This window comes from Cariama cristata, unplaced genomic scaffold (assembly GCF_000690535.1).
Source record: "Cariama cristata isolate BGI_N322 unplaced genomic scaffold, ASM69053v1 scaffold27674, whole genome shotgun sequence".
Lineage (NCBI taxonomy): Eukaryota > Metazoa > Chordata > Aves > Cariamiformes > Cariamidae > Cariama > Cariama cristata.
Genome location: NW_009613910.1, coordinates 1 through 16,592, shown reverse-complemented (window position 1 = coordinate 16,592; position 16,592 = coordinate 1). Strand labels below are relative to the sequence as shown.

General features: G+C 52.6%; 1 protein-coding gene across 1 annotated transcript; it reads left to right on the top strand.

The window, feature by feature from the left end:
- Window positions 1–711: 711 nt before the first annotated feature.
- LOC104160951 (alpha-1,6-mannosylglycoprotein 6-beta-N-acetylglucosaminyltransferase B-like) lies at window positions 712–16,271 on the top strand (the record flags this gene model as incomplete). The annotated part of the gene is made up of 5 exons (XM_009699214.1): window positions 712–881; window positions 11,501–11,632; window positions 12,539–12,672; window positions 13,387–13,517; window positions 16,077–16,271. Coding segments are annotated over 5 exons (762 nt in total), but the record flags the coding sequence as incomplete, so codon positions are not given.
- Between the last annotated feature and the right edge of the window lie 321 nt (window positions 16,272–16,592).

The following is a 16,592-nucleotide window of genomic DNA, read 5'->3' as shown; positions in this document are numbered from 1 at the left end:
CGAGCAGAAGCTGAAGGGCCGGCAAAGGGACCAGAAACACGTACGAGCAAATTGCAAGGGGGGTGTCGCGGTCCCGAGATGGAAAAGCTGAGCCCTTGGGAACACAGGGTGCAGAGACAGCTGGGATGTGAGCGAGCTGGGAGGAAAATTCATTTATGGAAACACGTGGGTCTGCAGGGTCGGTCTGTGGTCCGCGGGTGTGACTCTGCACGCATTTGGGATGTCGCAGGACTGATGTTGCTGAACAGTGGGGTGAAGTTTGGAGACAGGTCCTGGCGGGTGGGAGGCAGTGTCCAGCCGGCAGACAGCCATCGGCAGCGGGCAGGGAGTCTGTCACATCTCCTCTGCGGAGGTGCCGATGTTGCTGGCCCTCCCATTCGTGTTTTTGGTGGTGCCCTTTCGTCCCTGCGTGCCGGGAGATCCGGCTCCGGTCCATGGGATGGACTGTGATGTACATCGGGAAGGTGAACCTGGTCCCAAGATACAGAACACCAGTTGATGTGAGCTGGTGAACTTTGACTGTTGGGTCTTTGCTAATTGGACATAGGTCACTTGTCTTTACACCCAACTGATTTCCCTGAGTAATTACAGCATGCAGAAAGAGGTGGAGGAAATTGGGGACCATAAGTCATTTTGGGCTGAAAAACCCAAATTGTCCCTTTCCCCCAGCATCATCCATCCCAGCACTGATCCCTCTCCTTGTCTCTCCAGATCTTGATCCATATCGGCTTCCTGACGGAGGAGTCGGGGGATGTTTTCAGTCCGCGGGTGCTGAAGGGGGGCCCGCTGGGCGAGATGGTGCAGTGGGCTGATATCCTGGCTGCCCTCTTCCTCCTGGGACACAGCCTGAGGGTCACAGTCTCCCTGAAGGACCTACAGAGGTGGGTGCTACGGTGCTATGGGTGTGCAGTCTCCCCCCGAGAGAGTCTGCCCCCCCAACACCGCATGTGTGGGTTGCATTGAGGTCTTGCATGAAAGCTCAAAGTCTGCAAAGTCTTGGGGGTGGCTTTTCCCCCATCTGCATCTCGGGCTGCGCTGGTGCTCTACTGATGCAAGTGTTGGGTGGGTGCAGACCACCAGCATCATGGCTAGGATTGATCCCATCCCTTCTGCATCCCAGGCAAGTGGGAAGGCCTGGTACAAAGTAAGGCTTTACAGCAGGGCTTTGCATGGGGCTGATGTGGAGATGTCTGGGGCAGGGCTTTGCCCTTTGGTCCCAGTACTGGATCTGAGCAGCGTTAGTCCCCTGCTGTGTCAGCACACAGCATCGCCCGTGTCCCCTCACACCTGCCTAGAGCTGGGTATGGGAAAGGCTCCCTTTTACCTCCCAATTCCCCAGGGATGCCGTCTGTGGCTGCAGGATGCAGGTGTCCTGCATCTCGCTGGCTCTTCCCACCGTGCATGGCCACGCTCAATCCCCACGGCTTTGCCAGCGTTGTTTGAGCATCGACTGTGCTCTCCTTCCTTCCTTCCTTCTTTCCTTCCTTCCTTCTTTCCCTCCCTTCCTGCTCCGCCGCAAGGCAGGCAGCTGGGGCGGCTGCCAAAAAGAACCTGCATCCCTTGCAGGGGGGTGGCAGCCACCAAGGAGTCCCCCTCAGGAGGTGTTGGTGGTGGCCTGGGGACCTGCGGGGGAATTTGCTGCTGCTGGGGCACTTCCCACGGCGGGATGGGCTTTTTGTGCCGTGGGATATGGGGCGATGTGGGGTGAAAGCGTGCAAACAGCTACGCCGGGCCACCCTACAAGTGTCTCCAGACAGCACCCTGTCTCCAAAAGGGACCGTTATTAGACGGAAAACGTAAGAGGGAGAAGATAACTGTGCCGCGGTCCTCTCTGCTGATGCAGTTCTGTTATTACTGGGCTGACACTGCTGCCTCCTGTAACCTCACAAGGTTTGCTTGCCTCCTGTGAGACATCTCGAGTGGAGGGCAAGTGCCAGGGAAAATGCAAATTAGGATGGGTTATAAATTGAGAAAAGCCTGAAGCTGCCTCGGGGACTGGGCAGGTTTTGGGCGATGCTAAGCCCAGCATCGGCCGCGTAATGAGCCATGCTGAAAAGGGAGTGAAAAAACCCCAACAAGCCTGGAAAAAAAAAACCACACAAACAAAACAAACAACAAAAAACCCCAACCCAGCCCCTGCGGCATTCAGAATTAATGAACGGAATTAGTTCCCGACTAATTAAGTAAAAAAAAAATAAATCTTGGTCCTAATGCAAAAGGCAGCAGCTTCTCAAAGAGGCGGGCATGGATCACGGCAATCTCTGCGTGGCGTGCTGAGCTAAATTGACGTGCTAAATAATATTTGTGTACTTAAGGATGAAAGAAGTTAATGGGTGGGAGGGTTGTGTTGTTGTGTGGTTCTTATTTGTGTTTTTTAATGAAGAGCCTCATGGTGGTCATTTGACGGGGGGAAGGAGCTGGCTGAGTCTTACGGGGGGGATTGCAGCATCCGTCTCCCTTTGCCAGTGACTCTGGAGAGAGCTGCGTTGCTGCCTGTGGTATTTTGCCTTTCTCAGAAGCACAAGAGCGTCAACATTGCTTGGCAGTCATGAGACCTCCTCTTCTGACGTGGATTTAGACGTGTCCCCTGGGATGCCTGGGAATGGCAGCTCCGTCGTTTCCCCTTTGTAGCTGTGATGGGGAGCGGGCAAACCGGGCTGGGGCCGCACATCTCGCACTTCTCTCTCTCCCAGTGATAGAAACCGTCCCCACCTCCCCGAGCGTGTGTCCTGTGCCTGGCTTTGATGACATTTTAAATGCTGGACACCCACATCATGGGCCCATCTCTACATTGATGGGGCTGGGGCAAGAGGAGGCAGGACCTGGGGCTGTAGCCAGGTCCCCTCTGTCCCTTTGGAAGCCGAGCCCAGTGTTCGCGGGGACCCTCCTGCAGCCCATCAGGCGATGGGTTAATGTGGGTGTCGTAGGGGGAGCAGAGGTCCCCCCCCAAGGGGAGGACTGAGCAGAGCCAGCAATCCTGCTCGGTGCTTGCAAATCTCTCAGCAGCGTCCCTGCTATCAGGCTGGTACGGCATTAGCGGCGGCTCCAAGGAGTGCTGAGATAAGCCTTCACCCGATCGCGAGCAAGCGGGAGGCTTAGCAGAACACAGGTAATTAATCGAGTTGCGCTAATAGTTAATCTTGGGTTCTTCGTTAAAGCCTGGAGGGGACGTTCGCGTAGCCACAGCTTTGGGCAGGGGTTGGTACCCAGAGAGCTGAGGGATGTGCTAGGGGCTGGAGCTGGGCTGCAGGGATGAAGCAAAGCTAAAGCCGTGTCGCCACGGAAGGGTCAGCCCAAGTCCTCTGATTTCTTATCCCTCCTGCTTGCGTGCAACCTCCTGAAGCAGCAAAGCTTTGCTCCGCTGTAGACCAGGGCTAAATTTGTCCTCTCCCATCCTGGGTGTCTCTTGCAGAGCTTGTGGCAGGGCAGGCACCAGTGCTGGGGTGGGTTTGAGGATATTTTGCTCCAGCAACGTGAAAGGTTGAGTCCACTTCTTGTTTGTGTTTCTTTGGCACCCCCTGCTCCTTTCATGGCTTGGAGCTGTAGCTGCTCCTGCCCAGCGCGGCCTTCGTGGAGCAGAGGCTTGTACCCATAAATTATTCAGCATGGAATAACCTCTCTCCTGGTTTGTTTTTTGTCTCTTCAAATTTCTGAGCTGATTTTTCTACGCATATTGATAATTGGCAAGGGATCCCTGGAAGGTTTGCCTGTGTACACTTGAGCCAGTAGTTATTTGAGAGTTGTTCATTATTAGCATCTATATTGATTGCAATGCAGCAGTGCCTGGAGGCGGTGGTCAGGATTGGGTCTGAAATGCTGGAGATCAGGCAAAATGAGGAGGAAAAGTAAGTCCGTGGTCCAAAAAACTGGTGATGGAGGGATGGGGGTGAAAAAAAGGTTGGGAGCATGACTGTGTGTGCTGGGCACCTCTGGTGGGGAGAGCGGCAGATGCCAAGCGGTGAATAGCAGGGGTGTTAAATGGCTCTTCCCCCGGTTTGGGGGACCAGTGCTAACCTGGAGCGAAGCCAAGGAGCTCTGGGGATCTGCAGCCTTGCTCCACGGCTCGGCTAGGCACTGTCCAAGTGCCCCGGTGAGGTCTGAGACTGAAACCGCTGAGCTCAGCCATGGTTTTCCAGGGCTAGCTTATCTAGCTTATCTTTTGCCCACTATAGACCTTAAAGACCTGTGAATTCCGCTGCTGTGTCCTACCAGAGGCTGGTTTTTCTCCTGTAGTTGAACTAAGTGCAGATGTTTGTCCTCTCTTGCATTTCCCAGTGAATTTGTGAGCTGCTTCTGATGCGTCTTGAGAGGCAAGGGGTGAAACATGGGGTTATCTGGTGGCTGGTGCGGAGCATCCCTGGGTACGTGCAGGTCCCTGGGAGGAAAGCAAAGTGTTGAGCTGGGAGTTGGGAGCCGTTTTCCATCCGAGGTCTGTGCTGGAGGGGTAGGGGCAGCGGAGGGAGCCGGCAGCATTTTGAACCCTGTCTGGAAGCAGGCAGGGAAGAAACATCCCAAATCTGAATGCAAACACACTTTATTCTTGCTGAAGACCCTTTGTGCAGCTTTGGTAACCAAAATGTGCTTTCAGGGATGTGAGAATCAAGGCTGGGGTGTGTGTGTGTGTGTGTGTTGCTTGGTAGGGGAGGAGTGGGAAGTGCCTGGAAGACCTGAGTTGGGTTCTTAATGAGGCAGCTTATGAGTAGATGTTGGAAAATTACAAGGAGCGCTTTGGAGCGATGGCTGCGCTGGTGCAGAAGCCGCGATAAGCTGAGCCTCTTCCTCCGGAGCATCCCTGTCCTAGGGGCAGGTGGGGAGGGATGCGCTCAGCCTTTCCTCCCAGGAGAAGGGGCACAACAGGCGCTGCTGGGACCTCCAGGTCCTACCCCTGTCCTTAGGTCATGGGAATGGTCATGTTGGCATCTCCAGCTGCTTTTGTGGAGCTAAGGGAGAGGCTGGGGGAGACGGGGGTGCGGTGCTGTGAGCTGCTGGAGCCATGGGGAGTAGTGATCTGGGCGATGCTGAAAGGTGCTTTTTGCAATGGTCCCCTTGAAATTAACTGCTCATAAGGCAGGACAGAAAGTCGAAGAAAACAGGATTTGATGCCTCGTGGGGTCAGGGCTTTACAAAGTGTTCTCGGAGCTTAATTGCTCTGGTGTCAAGTTCTGGAGTCCTAATACCAGCCCTGGCAAGGCACTTAATTTTAAGCATGTGCTTGTATCCCTCGCTGGCAGCCCTTTCCCTGCCAAGCAGGTAGCTGTGGCCAGTGTGTGGTTTGGGTGACGAGCCACCCTCCGCGTGCCGGGGTGATGGCGACAGGCTGTGGTGGGGCCGGCACCGCGGTGGGACAAGGCTCAGCTCCCGCTGCCACCTCTCTCCTCTCGTTGCCTGGCACATAACCATAGCGGCTATTTTCCTGCACTTTCCAGAGTCACCGAGGTGTATTTGGACTCCAAAAAGGGCCGTTCAAATACAAACACGATGTCCAGACGAAGGCATTTCTAATTATTTTCTGGCAGATAAAAGCCATCTTTCTGTCTTGTGTCTGTTCACATGAAAACCTGCGCGATGCCCAGGCTCCAGGCTTCACCTTCCCTCGGCAGCTGGCAAATACAGTCCTGCCGTTGTGTGGGCGAGCCAGGAACTGCTTGTGGAAACAGCCAGAAGTGACCAGTTGTGTGCGGTCCTGAAGGATCTGCATGGAGTGGCTGTGGGATTCATCAGCTCCGTACTGGTGGGGAGGAAACCTCAGCCTTTAAGGTAGCATCAGCTGTTCCCATTGCTTGAGAACGAGCGTTTCTGTAAGCTGTCAGGGCTGCTGAGTTGCTCTTTTTCTGGCCAGGCTTTGGTGTTTGTGGTGGGACATGGTTGTGTATGGGATGTTGTGGGCTTCAGAAAGGCTGGATGTTTGGGTACAGGTCTCGGTGGGAGCTGAAGATGATGATGTTCCCAATTGTGGGTGCTCGACTGCTGCAAACCCTTGCAAAGACAGAGATGGTGAAGACTGAACCAAGAGGTTACACGGATGCTGCACGCTCCACTGTGTCTCTGAGCTTTATTGGATTCCCCAGTCCATGGTTTAATGGGGAGATGTTTCCAGCAGACATATCTTAGGTGATGGGTTAGGCAGGGCTCCGGGACATTGGTGGGTAGAAATGGGCTTTGCTGTAGTGGTACCCGTGAAGATTTGGCTAAACTGTCCCTTCGTTTTGAGCTGCTGGAGCAGGTGGGAGAGCAAGGGACAGCCTGCCCGTCCGAGGGTCTGGCCGGGGGTCTGCCCAGGTGCCACGAGCACGTGAGTGCTCAGCTTCTGCTGCCTCCTGGAGGAGCCCAAGTATTTATTTCCCTTTCCTGGGAAGTTTCTTCATTATTTACTGGATTTCTGACCAGAAAGAGCTGTTTGCTCTGGCACCATCCTGTGCATCTCCAGGGTCTGAATCTGCCTGGCCAGGAGGATGGCTCTCGCCCGAGGACGTTGGATCCCATCACCTCCCCTGCTCCTCCTCCCTTCTTCAGCCGGGTACAGCTGCTTGCAGAGTTACCGCCGTGTAGCTCTGCAATTAAAAGCCAGGTACATCAAAACGAGAGTGCAAAAGCTGCTCCCTTTAATTACAGCAGCTTCCCAGCACCTCCAAGGAGGCGGCTCGGAGCTTTGCTGGCAGCAGCTACGTGAGGAGTGGGGATGAGCTGCCCTGCCGTGGTAAGGAGTGGCAGAGAGGGATTTCTTCCACCTTTGAGGGCTTCATTTTGTAGGAGAGGAAGGTGCATAAATTAGCAGGAATTACCGAGCTGTTAAATTGCGTTCCTTCGTGAAATATGTTTATTTTGCAGTCAAATGACGACTCGCTCACTGGCTTCTTTGCCATTGCAGAAATCTCTGCTTTGTCACATAAAGGTTATCATAACCTTATTAATTGCTGGGTAATTTAGATAGGCAAGAGGAGGTTACACCTGGTGTGCGGGGTGGGTTGATCATCTCTGTGGGGGCCCGGAACCCCTCTGGGCTGGCAAAATTGGGGAGGACGGAGGTTTCAGCACACCCAGAGATGGTCCAGCCAGGAGCTCCTGGGTCAAACCCAGCCTCCAGCTCGGCAGGACTGTTGACTCCTCATTTCAGGAGGCTTTCAATCTCCTTACAAGATGCAAAGGATCCAGCAGTCTTCACTCCTCATGGCTTATTTTTGCAGGCCAGCCTGGGGAACTCCCAGCTGAGTCCTGTCCGGACCCGCTGGAGTTGCAAGCAGCAAAATCTTGGCATTAGCTGTCTTCTGAGGATATGCTGCAAAGGTTTCCAGCAAGTGCTGTGTTCTGCCACGATGGGAAAACAGGGTTTTGTTGAACCTCACCCCCCAGGCTGTGTCACACGGGATCGACGATGGGCCAGAGAAACAATCGGGTGTGTGTTGCAAAAGTAAAACCATCGCAGGTGGCTTAAAAAGCATATTGTAATTGCTTGAAAAACCTTGCTTTTGAGGTCATCGTGTCCCTTCTAGCAGGAGGAAGAGCTGGGAGCAGAGGCCAGGCAGTGGGGCGTTCATCTCGTGGGCTCCGATTTGCACTTTAAATTCCTTGTGATGGGCTTGGCACAGACCCCCGGGAGCCGCTCGGGCTCTGCTCCAGCACCTTTCATCCCCCGGATAACGGTCCTGTGCTTGCTGGGCTCTTGGAGACAGGGAGAAGGCGAGGGAGCAGAAAGGACAGAAGCCCTCCTCCGTTTCCCCTGCTGCAGTCCGCCTTGCTGATGATAGCAGACGCAGGCAGGGAAGATGCAATTAAATATAATATAGGATATTGGCCCAGCCTGCCAGCAGATACCCACATGATCCATTTAGCGCTGGACTTTTCAGCCCCAGGAGCGATAACGTGGAAGGAAACGTCGGGTTAATTTGAAAATAGGTCAACGGGATGTAAAGATAACCCCGCAGTCATCTGATTTCAGAGAGCCTGCACCGCACTCGGGAAGGGAACGCGTCCCCTGGTTGATTGAAGTACCTCTAAGGGGAAAATAGCAGGACAAGAAACTGCTGTGGATTTATTCTGGAGTAGGCACAGCTGGTGGAGGCAGCTGGTGGAGAGGCGAGCTCAGCGCTTGCATCTGCTTGGATTGAAGCCGCTTCGGCTGCTCTCTCCCAAAGAGGAGTGAGGGCTACGCCAATGCACTCATCCTGGATGTCGGGATGGGATAAGCCAGCGGGTCACCTGCCAGGGCTGTGGTGGTGCTGAGCCTGGGCATGAGCTGGTCGCCATCCTTGGCTAGTCTGGGAGAGGAGGTTTCTCCAGGAGCTGGGATCAAGTGGTTTTCAAAAACAAATCTCTTGGCTGCGCTGGCTGAGAAGGCGGTATTTGCGCTCATCAATTTTATTTGCGTAATTTCAAGCGCCATTAATAGTACATGGCACAAGGAAAAATCGGGGAAATTTCACTCCAACCATGAGTGAAATTGGGTTTAGTAGAAAATTAGTTGACTTAACTGGCAAATGATGAAAGCTTGAATAAAGAAGGTTTAAATAAGAAGGAATGGAAATAAACCCCCAACCCCCCCGCCCCACCTCGGAGGTGCAGCCTGGATTTGCATGATTGGAATATTAAAATCGGTGGTTATAAAGTGCTTAGGAAGGACAAGGGGGGTAAATGAGAGAGATGCTCTGCTTCAAAGACACCAGCTCTGCTTTTAGATCTCTTCCTGCCTCGCAGCCTTGGTGCTGGGATTATAAATGGACGTGGCAAGTCCTGAGCACCCGGAGAGGGGACGTGTGGCAGATCGCGGTGACGAGGGGGAGCCGGGGGAGCCAGATGTGCTCTGCATAACAGGTGGAAAGTTTTTTGGAGGCTTCGGTATGAGATACACTAATTGGTGTCTCCCGCATCCCCTTGTCAAGCTTGGTTAGGGCTTTTTAAAATTACGGATGATTTTGTAATGCAGCAGCTTGCATGATGTGTACCAGCTAGAGGATGGGGTATGCTGCAAGAAAAGTGTTATGGTTTGAGGATTTTTAGTTAAATACAAGGTTTATGGATCAGCTGAGTTGCTCCACCGCAGCGCCAGGTCGGTGTAAATCAGCGAGGCCATTTGGTTGATGACTGAGGAAAAAGCAGCATGTATGTGAGTAAATGTGATCTTTAGTATTGCATCTCTATAAAATCCTGGGGTTTTTTACTGACTTAAAATTTTGCCTTCCCCTTCAGCCTCCTTGGGAGGGGTGGGTCTCCTTGTTGCCCTATTTATCGTGCTGAGGTGGCTGTTGGAGGTGAGCGCCTTTCTATTCCTGCCATCTTCCCAATCAGCCGTGTCGTGTAAAATTGTGCATAAAACTGATAAAACTGCAACCTCTTTCCCCTGCGGCTGACCCGGCCGAGCTGCCCTGAACTGATGCTTATATTCCTTGTGACAAGAGCAATGAAGCAGCTGCAAACGCAGCTCTTTGCCTTAAATGGAAATTCTGGGTTTTTTCCTGGCTTTGGCGAGCAATGTGATTCCACGTTTACTTGCTCTTTGGAGTCACGGTCATGGTCAGGATTTTGGGATGACCCTTCGCTGGTCTCAGGGATGGGGCTGGAAGAAAGATCTTGATGCCCAGCCCTCAAAGGCTTGCAAGCCATAGCAGAAGAAGAAGAGGGAGGTATGGCCAGGAGCAGACCAAGAACCCTTTATCATATCTATAACAGCCGGCCAGTTTTACTGGCTACGTACGTCCCCTTCTGATGTTGTTGGTGAAGAGTGGTGAGAGATTGGAGAGCAAAATGCTTGTGATAACTGCATCACTTGGCTGTTTTCCGAGTGGCAGAGCCATCGATGTCCTCTGCAAGCAGCCAGGGGATGAAATGGTGTGTGTAGTTGTAGGTCTGGGCAAGGGGTGAGGACCTTATGGAAGTGCTCCTCAGAGGATGGACCCTTGGTCCATCTGAGCTTCAGCTGAGCAATAGATAAACCCCAGGTAGGGCTGGAAAGAGGATTCTCAGGTTCAGAAAGGGAAATGCAGAGAAATTAGGAGAACCAGTAAGAGAGGTCATATAGAGGGAAAGCTTCAAAGCCTGGCAATGTAAAACCTGGCTGCAGCTTTTATTCCTAAGTAAAGAGATGGCTGGGATAAATTCCCATCTCCAAATAGGTGCTAGGAGTAAGTGAAAAGCCCGGAAGAAAACAAAGACAGATATCTTGGCAGGCAGGAGCTAAGGGTGAGATTTCACACTGTCTGAGCTCAGACTTGCAAAATAAACCAGAAATTCCTCAGCCCTGTTAGAAGAACTGAGAACGAAACGGGGCGATTGCGTGGTGGGAGCGGGGCAGAGCCTGGGCAGACCAAATCAGCTCAACGTTTTGGTTGTCCATGAGGATGTTGCTGTTGCTCTTTGGGTGTGAGTGGGGTTGTGAGGGTGAGGATGAGGAATTACTGTCTTCAGGAGGAAAAAAATACAAAAGTGTTGAAACGGAGGGGTGGATCATTTGTATTTCTGAGCAAACTGGCACTCAGAAATCACAAGTATATGTAACAAGGATTTTTGAGAAACCTGCTGAAGATGGAAGGTGTCACAGGTTGGTTTTTTCTTTGTTTCCCTGAGAAGGAGGAAATGTGGTCCAGACAAGCAGATGGGCTGTCAGGCTGACATCAGTGGTACACTTAGTGGAACAGCTTTGGAGAGAGGGATTCATCAGTTCACAGAGGTAATTGAAAATGGAAGGAGACATGCCGCAGGTTTACCAGCCTTGTATCATGCCAGATTAATCACGTATCACCCTGGCAGCCAGGTAACTGATGATCTTGATAAAGAGATTGCAGTCGATCTAGTTTATCTGGATTTTCATGATGTATTTTATCTGCTGGAGGAGGGAAGAGGGGCTGAGTACAGCTGCTGTTAAGGAACTGGCTGAAAACCCACTGAGTGAGACCCAGGGTCCGGCTGCCCCGGCTTTATTGAACTATTTCATAAATGGCACAAAAAGTGAGAAACGTTAATGAAATGTGCACAACATCCAAGGACAGGCAGTGCCACCAGAGTCAAGGGGAAGCGGAGGGTGTTCTGGGTGCGTACCTGTAAAGACTGGAGTACGAGAAATGGTGCCTGGTGTGTGCTGGGAGGGGTGTGGGGGTGGGAACAGGGAGATTTAGGCTAAACTGGGAGCCTTGCAGGCAGGGAGGAGGGGAGACGTGGTTTTACAAGTCTGTCACTGATGTGATGGCAATGAAAGCGAACGAAATCCGGTGTCTTCGACGAGAGAGGTCCAGGGGAGTGTGTGTGTGTGTCGAATGAGATGCTGGTGAGCCCGGGGTGGGAATGCCGTGCAAAAGCCTCATTGTCCATGTGGAGCACGTGCAAAGATGGGAAGGGACCGGGGCTCCCCAAAACCTCAGGTTTTTGGCTCAGGAAATAAAGACTGGAGGAGGAGAACCATCTGCCTTCCCCTCCATCAACTCGGGAGCTGGTGGACGGCCCCTGTGAAATGCCTGGCGGGGAAATGGGTGTTTGTGGTGCTGGGGGGCTGATCGCTCCTGCTTCTCCCCAGTCACTTAGGGGTGCCTCCAGGACGGGGAAACTGCCCCTTGACCAGTCCTTTGCCTTTCGACCTGATTTACACCGATTACCACGGTCTCCAACAGATGAAGCAGCACATGGGGCTCTCCTTTAAGAAATACAGGTAAGCAAAGTCACTCCTTTCTCTTACTCTCCATTTCGTTAATTAACAACCAAAGACTAACGCTAATGACCTCGAAGGACAGCCCCCATGTCCAAGGAGTCGGACCCTTCGATTGCACCTTTGATTTTTTTGCCTGGCTCTGCGAGGTGGTACCTTGCTGTGTCCCCCGCCACCAGGGAACGCGATGGTCCACTCGCTCGAGAGCCTCACGTGTTTAAGATAAAACCTCGTTAGAAGAGACTGAATTGGGGAAAAACCCCCAACCCTGCATGTGCCTGGGGTGTGTGTGTGCTTCCAAGTACCGTGCCTGCAGACAGGGCCCCGCCACAGAGGGAAGCGGGGGCCTTTTGTGTTTGCGAGAAGCCCCATCCCTGGCTCCTTTGGCATAAAGACAAATGTCATCATCCCCTGGCACATCACCAGCCAGGAAAATATGCGATTTAATTTAGTGCTGATAGTTCTGCTATTTATTATGTTTTCTCCCATCTCTTCCACTGTCCTACACAATTTTATTAGAGAGAAAAATGACAAGCGGTGTTATTGCTTTTATTATAAATGCATTTGCTCTCGCATTCAGCTTGTTTTGCTCTTCCCTTGCTTGATGCTCCCCTTCTCTCCTCAGTCCTGTGCTGGTAATGCCTGCCTCAGCATTCCCAGGATATTGGAAAAAGCATTAACAAGTCTCCAGGAGATACATCATTCTCGCAACTGTCGGGGAGATGAAAGCCCTGCAAGGGGAAATCGCTCTTTACAGGAGGGAGCAGTGGGTTGGGAAGGGCTGCTTGGGATGTTCCTGCACCCTCTGCTCAGGGGTCAGACAAGGGACGAGCTGCCTGGGGACACCAGATGGCCCTGGCAGTGGGACTTTCTCAAACCGAGGTCCTCAGGTCCTGTCTCCTCTCCCAGGTGCCGCGTCCGGGTCATCGATACCTTTGGGACGGAGCCGGCGTACAACCACGAGGAGTATGCCACGCTGCGTGGCTACCGCACCAACTGGGGCTACTGGAACCTACAGCCCACCCAGTTCATGACCATGTTCCGTAAGTGGGGGACGGGGACACGGCGGGGTGGTTTTGGGGGCTCGCAGGCGCCGCAGAAGAAGGTCTCATCTCCTTTAGGAGGTGATGAACAGGCAGTGCTGTCCTCCCTGGCTCTGCTCCTCCTTCCCCCTGCCTGCAAGGAGCTCCCGAATCTGCTTGGCCATCTCTTGGGCTATAGAAATGATCCAGGGAGTGAGACCTGGCTCCTTCCTCGGCGATGGGTTGCTGGGTCCAGCAGAGTCAGGGCCAAGCACAGGGCACAGCCAGGAGCTTCCAGCTCCCGGGAGGGGAAATACGGGGTGGCTTTGCTTGGAAAGCCTGGTTTTATTTCAGCTGGGGTTCTGAAGGTGAGAGGCAGCTTTGTGATTCGGATTTGTCTGTGGTACGGAACGGAGATGTGCTTGTCTGAAAGGAGCCTGGTGACCCATTGGGTGCTGAGTGACTCAAATGCTGCTTTTTCCTGGCTTGTTAAAGCCCATTTGGCGGCCTTAAAAATGCCTTACTTTTTAAAGAGTCACTCGAGCGAGTTCCAAAGCCTGTATTTTATGAGCTGCTTGGATGGGGATTCATGCCATTTTTCCTCCAAGCTCCACCAAGGCTCTGGAGCTGGGCTCATCTCAGCCCCCGTGCTGCACTGGGGCTGCATCCTCAACCCTGAGGAGGTCCCAGAAAACATCTGTCCAGCCACGTGTCTTCTCCCCTCGATGTCCACAGCTCACACCCCCGACAACTCCTTCATGGGCTTCGTGTCGGAGGAACTCAACAAGACGGAGAGGCAATTCATCAAGTCCAACAAAGTGAGCAGCATGGCGGTGGTGTACGGGAAGGAGGCCAGCATCTGGAAGGTGGGTGTCCTGGGTGCAGCCGCGAGCATCCCAGTGGGCAAGGGCAGTCGTAGGCAGAGCTGTGAGGTAGCAGCAACCTCTGGCTCTTACCCTGAGCTTTTGAGGCACAGATCTGGGTGTGTTTTGTAGAGAAGCATCCTTGTCCTGTTCGTAGAGGGGAAGCCGAGGCTGCTGCAGTGATGTGATACGTCCAGCACCTCCAAGCAAACAGGCTGGTGAGACCCCGTCCCCTGGTCTTTGCTCCAGGCGATGCTTCCTCCCAACAGGCTGCTTAGACTGAGGATTTCATATCAATGATTTTACGTAATTAATTGCAATGATTGCCGTTAGGTGATTTCCTCTGTGTTGACAGGGATGGTTTGTCTCTGCTTTCAGGTACCCTGTGAAAGGGGGTTGGGCTGCTCCCCTGCCCACCCCTGCCTGTAACGCCTGGGGGAGAGAGGTGGGCAGCTGTATGGGGGTAACACCCCCAACCCCCCCCAAACATCCCCCCTGCATCTCCTATAGCTGCCAGGGGACTTGTGTACTCTCTCCTGTCTTACCCAGAGCTAGCCAGATGCTTTTCCTTCCAGGGCTTAAAAAAAAGGAGCTAATTCTCACTGTCTCTTGATTTATTTCTATTTTTTTCTCCCTTTGTGCACCACCTGGGGCTGTTCCAGTTGCAGGTACTGTACCACACCAGCTGCTGCTGGGCTTTGCCTCCGCACATCTTCTCGCGTGAGAAAAGGTTTTGCTGGAGTTGACTTTGCTGTGTCGTGGGCTCGATCCTCCCAAGATGCTGGGATCGGTGTGGGTTGATGTAGCCGGGGGCTGCATCTCCTCCCCATCCCCACCTTTCCGGATTAGCAGCTCTGCCCTCACAGGGATGCCTGCGGTGGGCCAGGATGAGCCACACCAGCTCCTGTTCACTGGTGTTTGTGGCTTTTCCATTAACCTCTCGGGTCTGAGACCAAATCCCCCCAGCATCCTTAAAAAAACCTACTGAAACCCACTAAATTTCATTTTAGGGGAATTGTAACATCTTGTCTTCTTTTTCTACCATTCCCCTGCCCTTTCTTATCCAGAAGTTTCTTTTGAGCTTAGTTAGGTTAATTTGGGAAGGCACTAAAGAGAGTTAAAACCTCAGAACGGACATTTCCCTCCACACTTCACACTACGAACGTTTGCTGCTTTTAGCCAGAATTCACAAACAACATCAGTTTCCCCAAAGCTGCATATTTGGGGTAATTTATTACCGGGTGAAGGGGCTGGGGCTGGTTTTTACTGATGGCTGTTTCTTGAGGCCAGGCTGCCTGGGCATTGCTTTGTGTCTTGTGCCACCCCATGTAATAAAATAAGGGAGAAGAGGAGCTTTTCCTTATTTTGAGCTGGTTCCTGGAGCCAGGTGCTAATTTACAAGTGCCATCTCCAGAGCAGGATCTTTTTGACATTTAGAAACATTTCATTAAACCTGCCTTCCCGTTATTTCTCATTTCCTATCCCTCCGAACGTCTCGCCTCTGGCTTGCTACAGGAGCTGAAGTTTTAATAAGCTGAGAAAAGCCGTTTTGATCAGGCTGCTGCTCAACTTCCATGGGTCCGAAGCAGCTCACGGTGCTCAGACGCAGCGGTGGAGGGGCTCTCCCATGCCAGCCCCGGCACGATGCGGGGGGATCGCTCCCCCCTGATGATGCTCGGTGATGCCAGGTGCTACCCAGGGGCTATAAGCTGTGTTTCACTCCCATTTCCCCAAGCCCTTTGCGGTAGGGAATTGATATCAACCCGGTGCTGATTTGGGTGTTAGTGCAGGATTTCACCCTGCAGCCTCATCCCACCAAAAGCACCTGGTTTTAGCCTTGGAGAAGTCCAGGGATATGTGGCTGAGGGTAGAAATACAGCGCTCAGAGAGGCTTTAAGGCAACATACGGAGTTTTCTCAAATTCCCCATTTATACCTCCTTATTCCCTCCTGGTTTCTGCTCTTTTGGGGCCAATTGCAGCACTGGAACAAGCTGAAAATGCAGTGTCCAAAGGATGGTCCCTTTGTGGTTTTTCCAAGCAAAAAAAATCTGCAGTAGAGTTAATTGTTAAAACGTAAGGCTGCTTTGGAGAGCAAAAGGAGGAAAGCCTCCAAAAGAAGAAAACTGTCGACCCCCTTAATTTTCCAGGTAGTGAAACAGGATTAAACATAAGTGAGAAAATCCTGGGGACTGTTATGTGAATAAGGGACCATTAACAAGCTCTGCTCTTTGCAAACTTCCCTCTGAATCCCCTGAAACTTTTAATTCAGCAGCTCCAGAGTGCCTGCGGAGACGGCAGGGAAGGCAGGAGCTCGAGGTGCCGATGCTCAGGGTGCTGGATCCCACAGCCATCTGGGCTTGCTGGGAGCCTGGGATGGTCCAGGACGTGTGTCCAAGGGATGCGGAGTGCAGGGGGCAGGTTTTGCACTGCTGTGGATTTGCCTGAAGCATCACAGGTGCTCAGGGACAGCAGTTTGAGAATTAAATCTCCCTCCATAACTGGGGGGGGTGGGTGTCAGCTGCATCTTCTGGTGCAGTTCACACCTCTGCCTTCCTCCCCAGGGCAAGGAGAAGTTCCTGGCCATTCTCAACAAGTACATGGAGATCCACGGCACGGTTTATTACGAGACGCAGCGGCCGCCCGAAGTCCCGGCATTTGTGAAGAACCACGGGCTGCTCCCACAGCATGAGTTTCAGCCGCTGCTGAGGACTTTTTTTTGGGGGAGGGGCACCGGCCGTTATCTGCCCTCCTCCCAGGCTTGCTATCAGCAGGGCTAATTAGCCGGGAGCCGAGCAGAGCACATAATTTCAAATCAAGATGTGTCTGATGAGTTTCTTCTTGCAGACTGTCCGCAGACGGAGCACGAAGTTTCCTGATTAATTCATTTATTGCTAAGTGGAGTGGGTTTTTTGGGTTGGTTTTTTTTTTTTCCCTCCTCCTCCACGACTGTGATAAAAATAAACAGAATTCTCGGAGCGAGTGCGCGGGGTACGGGCACATCCCGGTCGCCTTCAGCTGGTGTCTGGGGGAAATGTTGATTCACCAAGCTAAATGGCTTTGACAAAGCAGTATTTGTC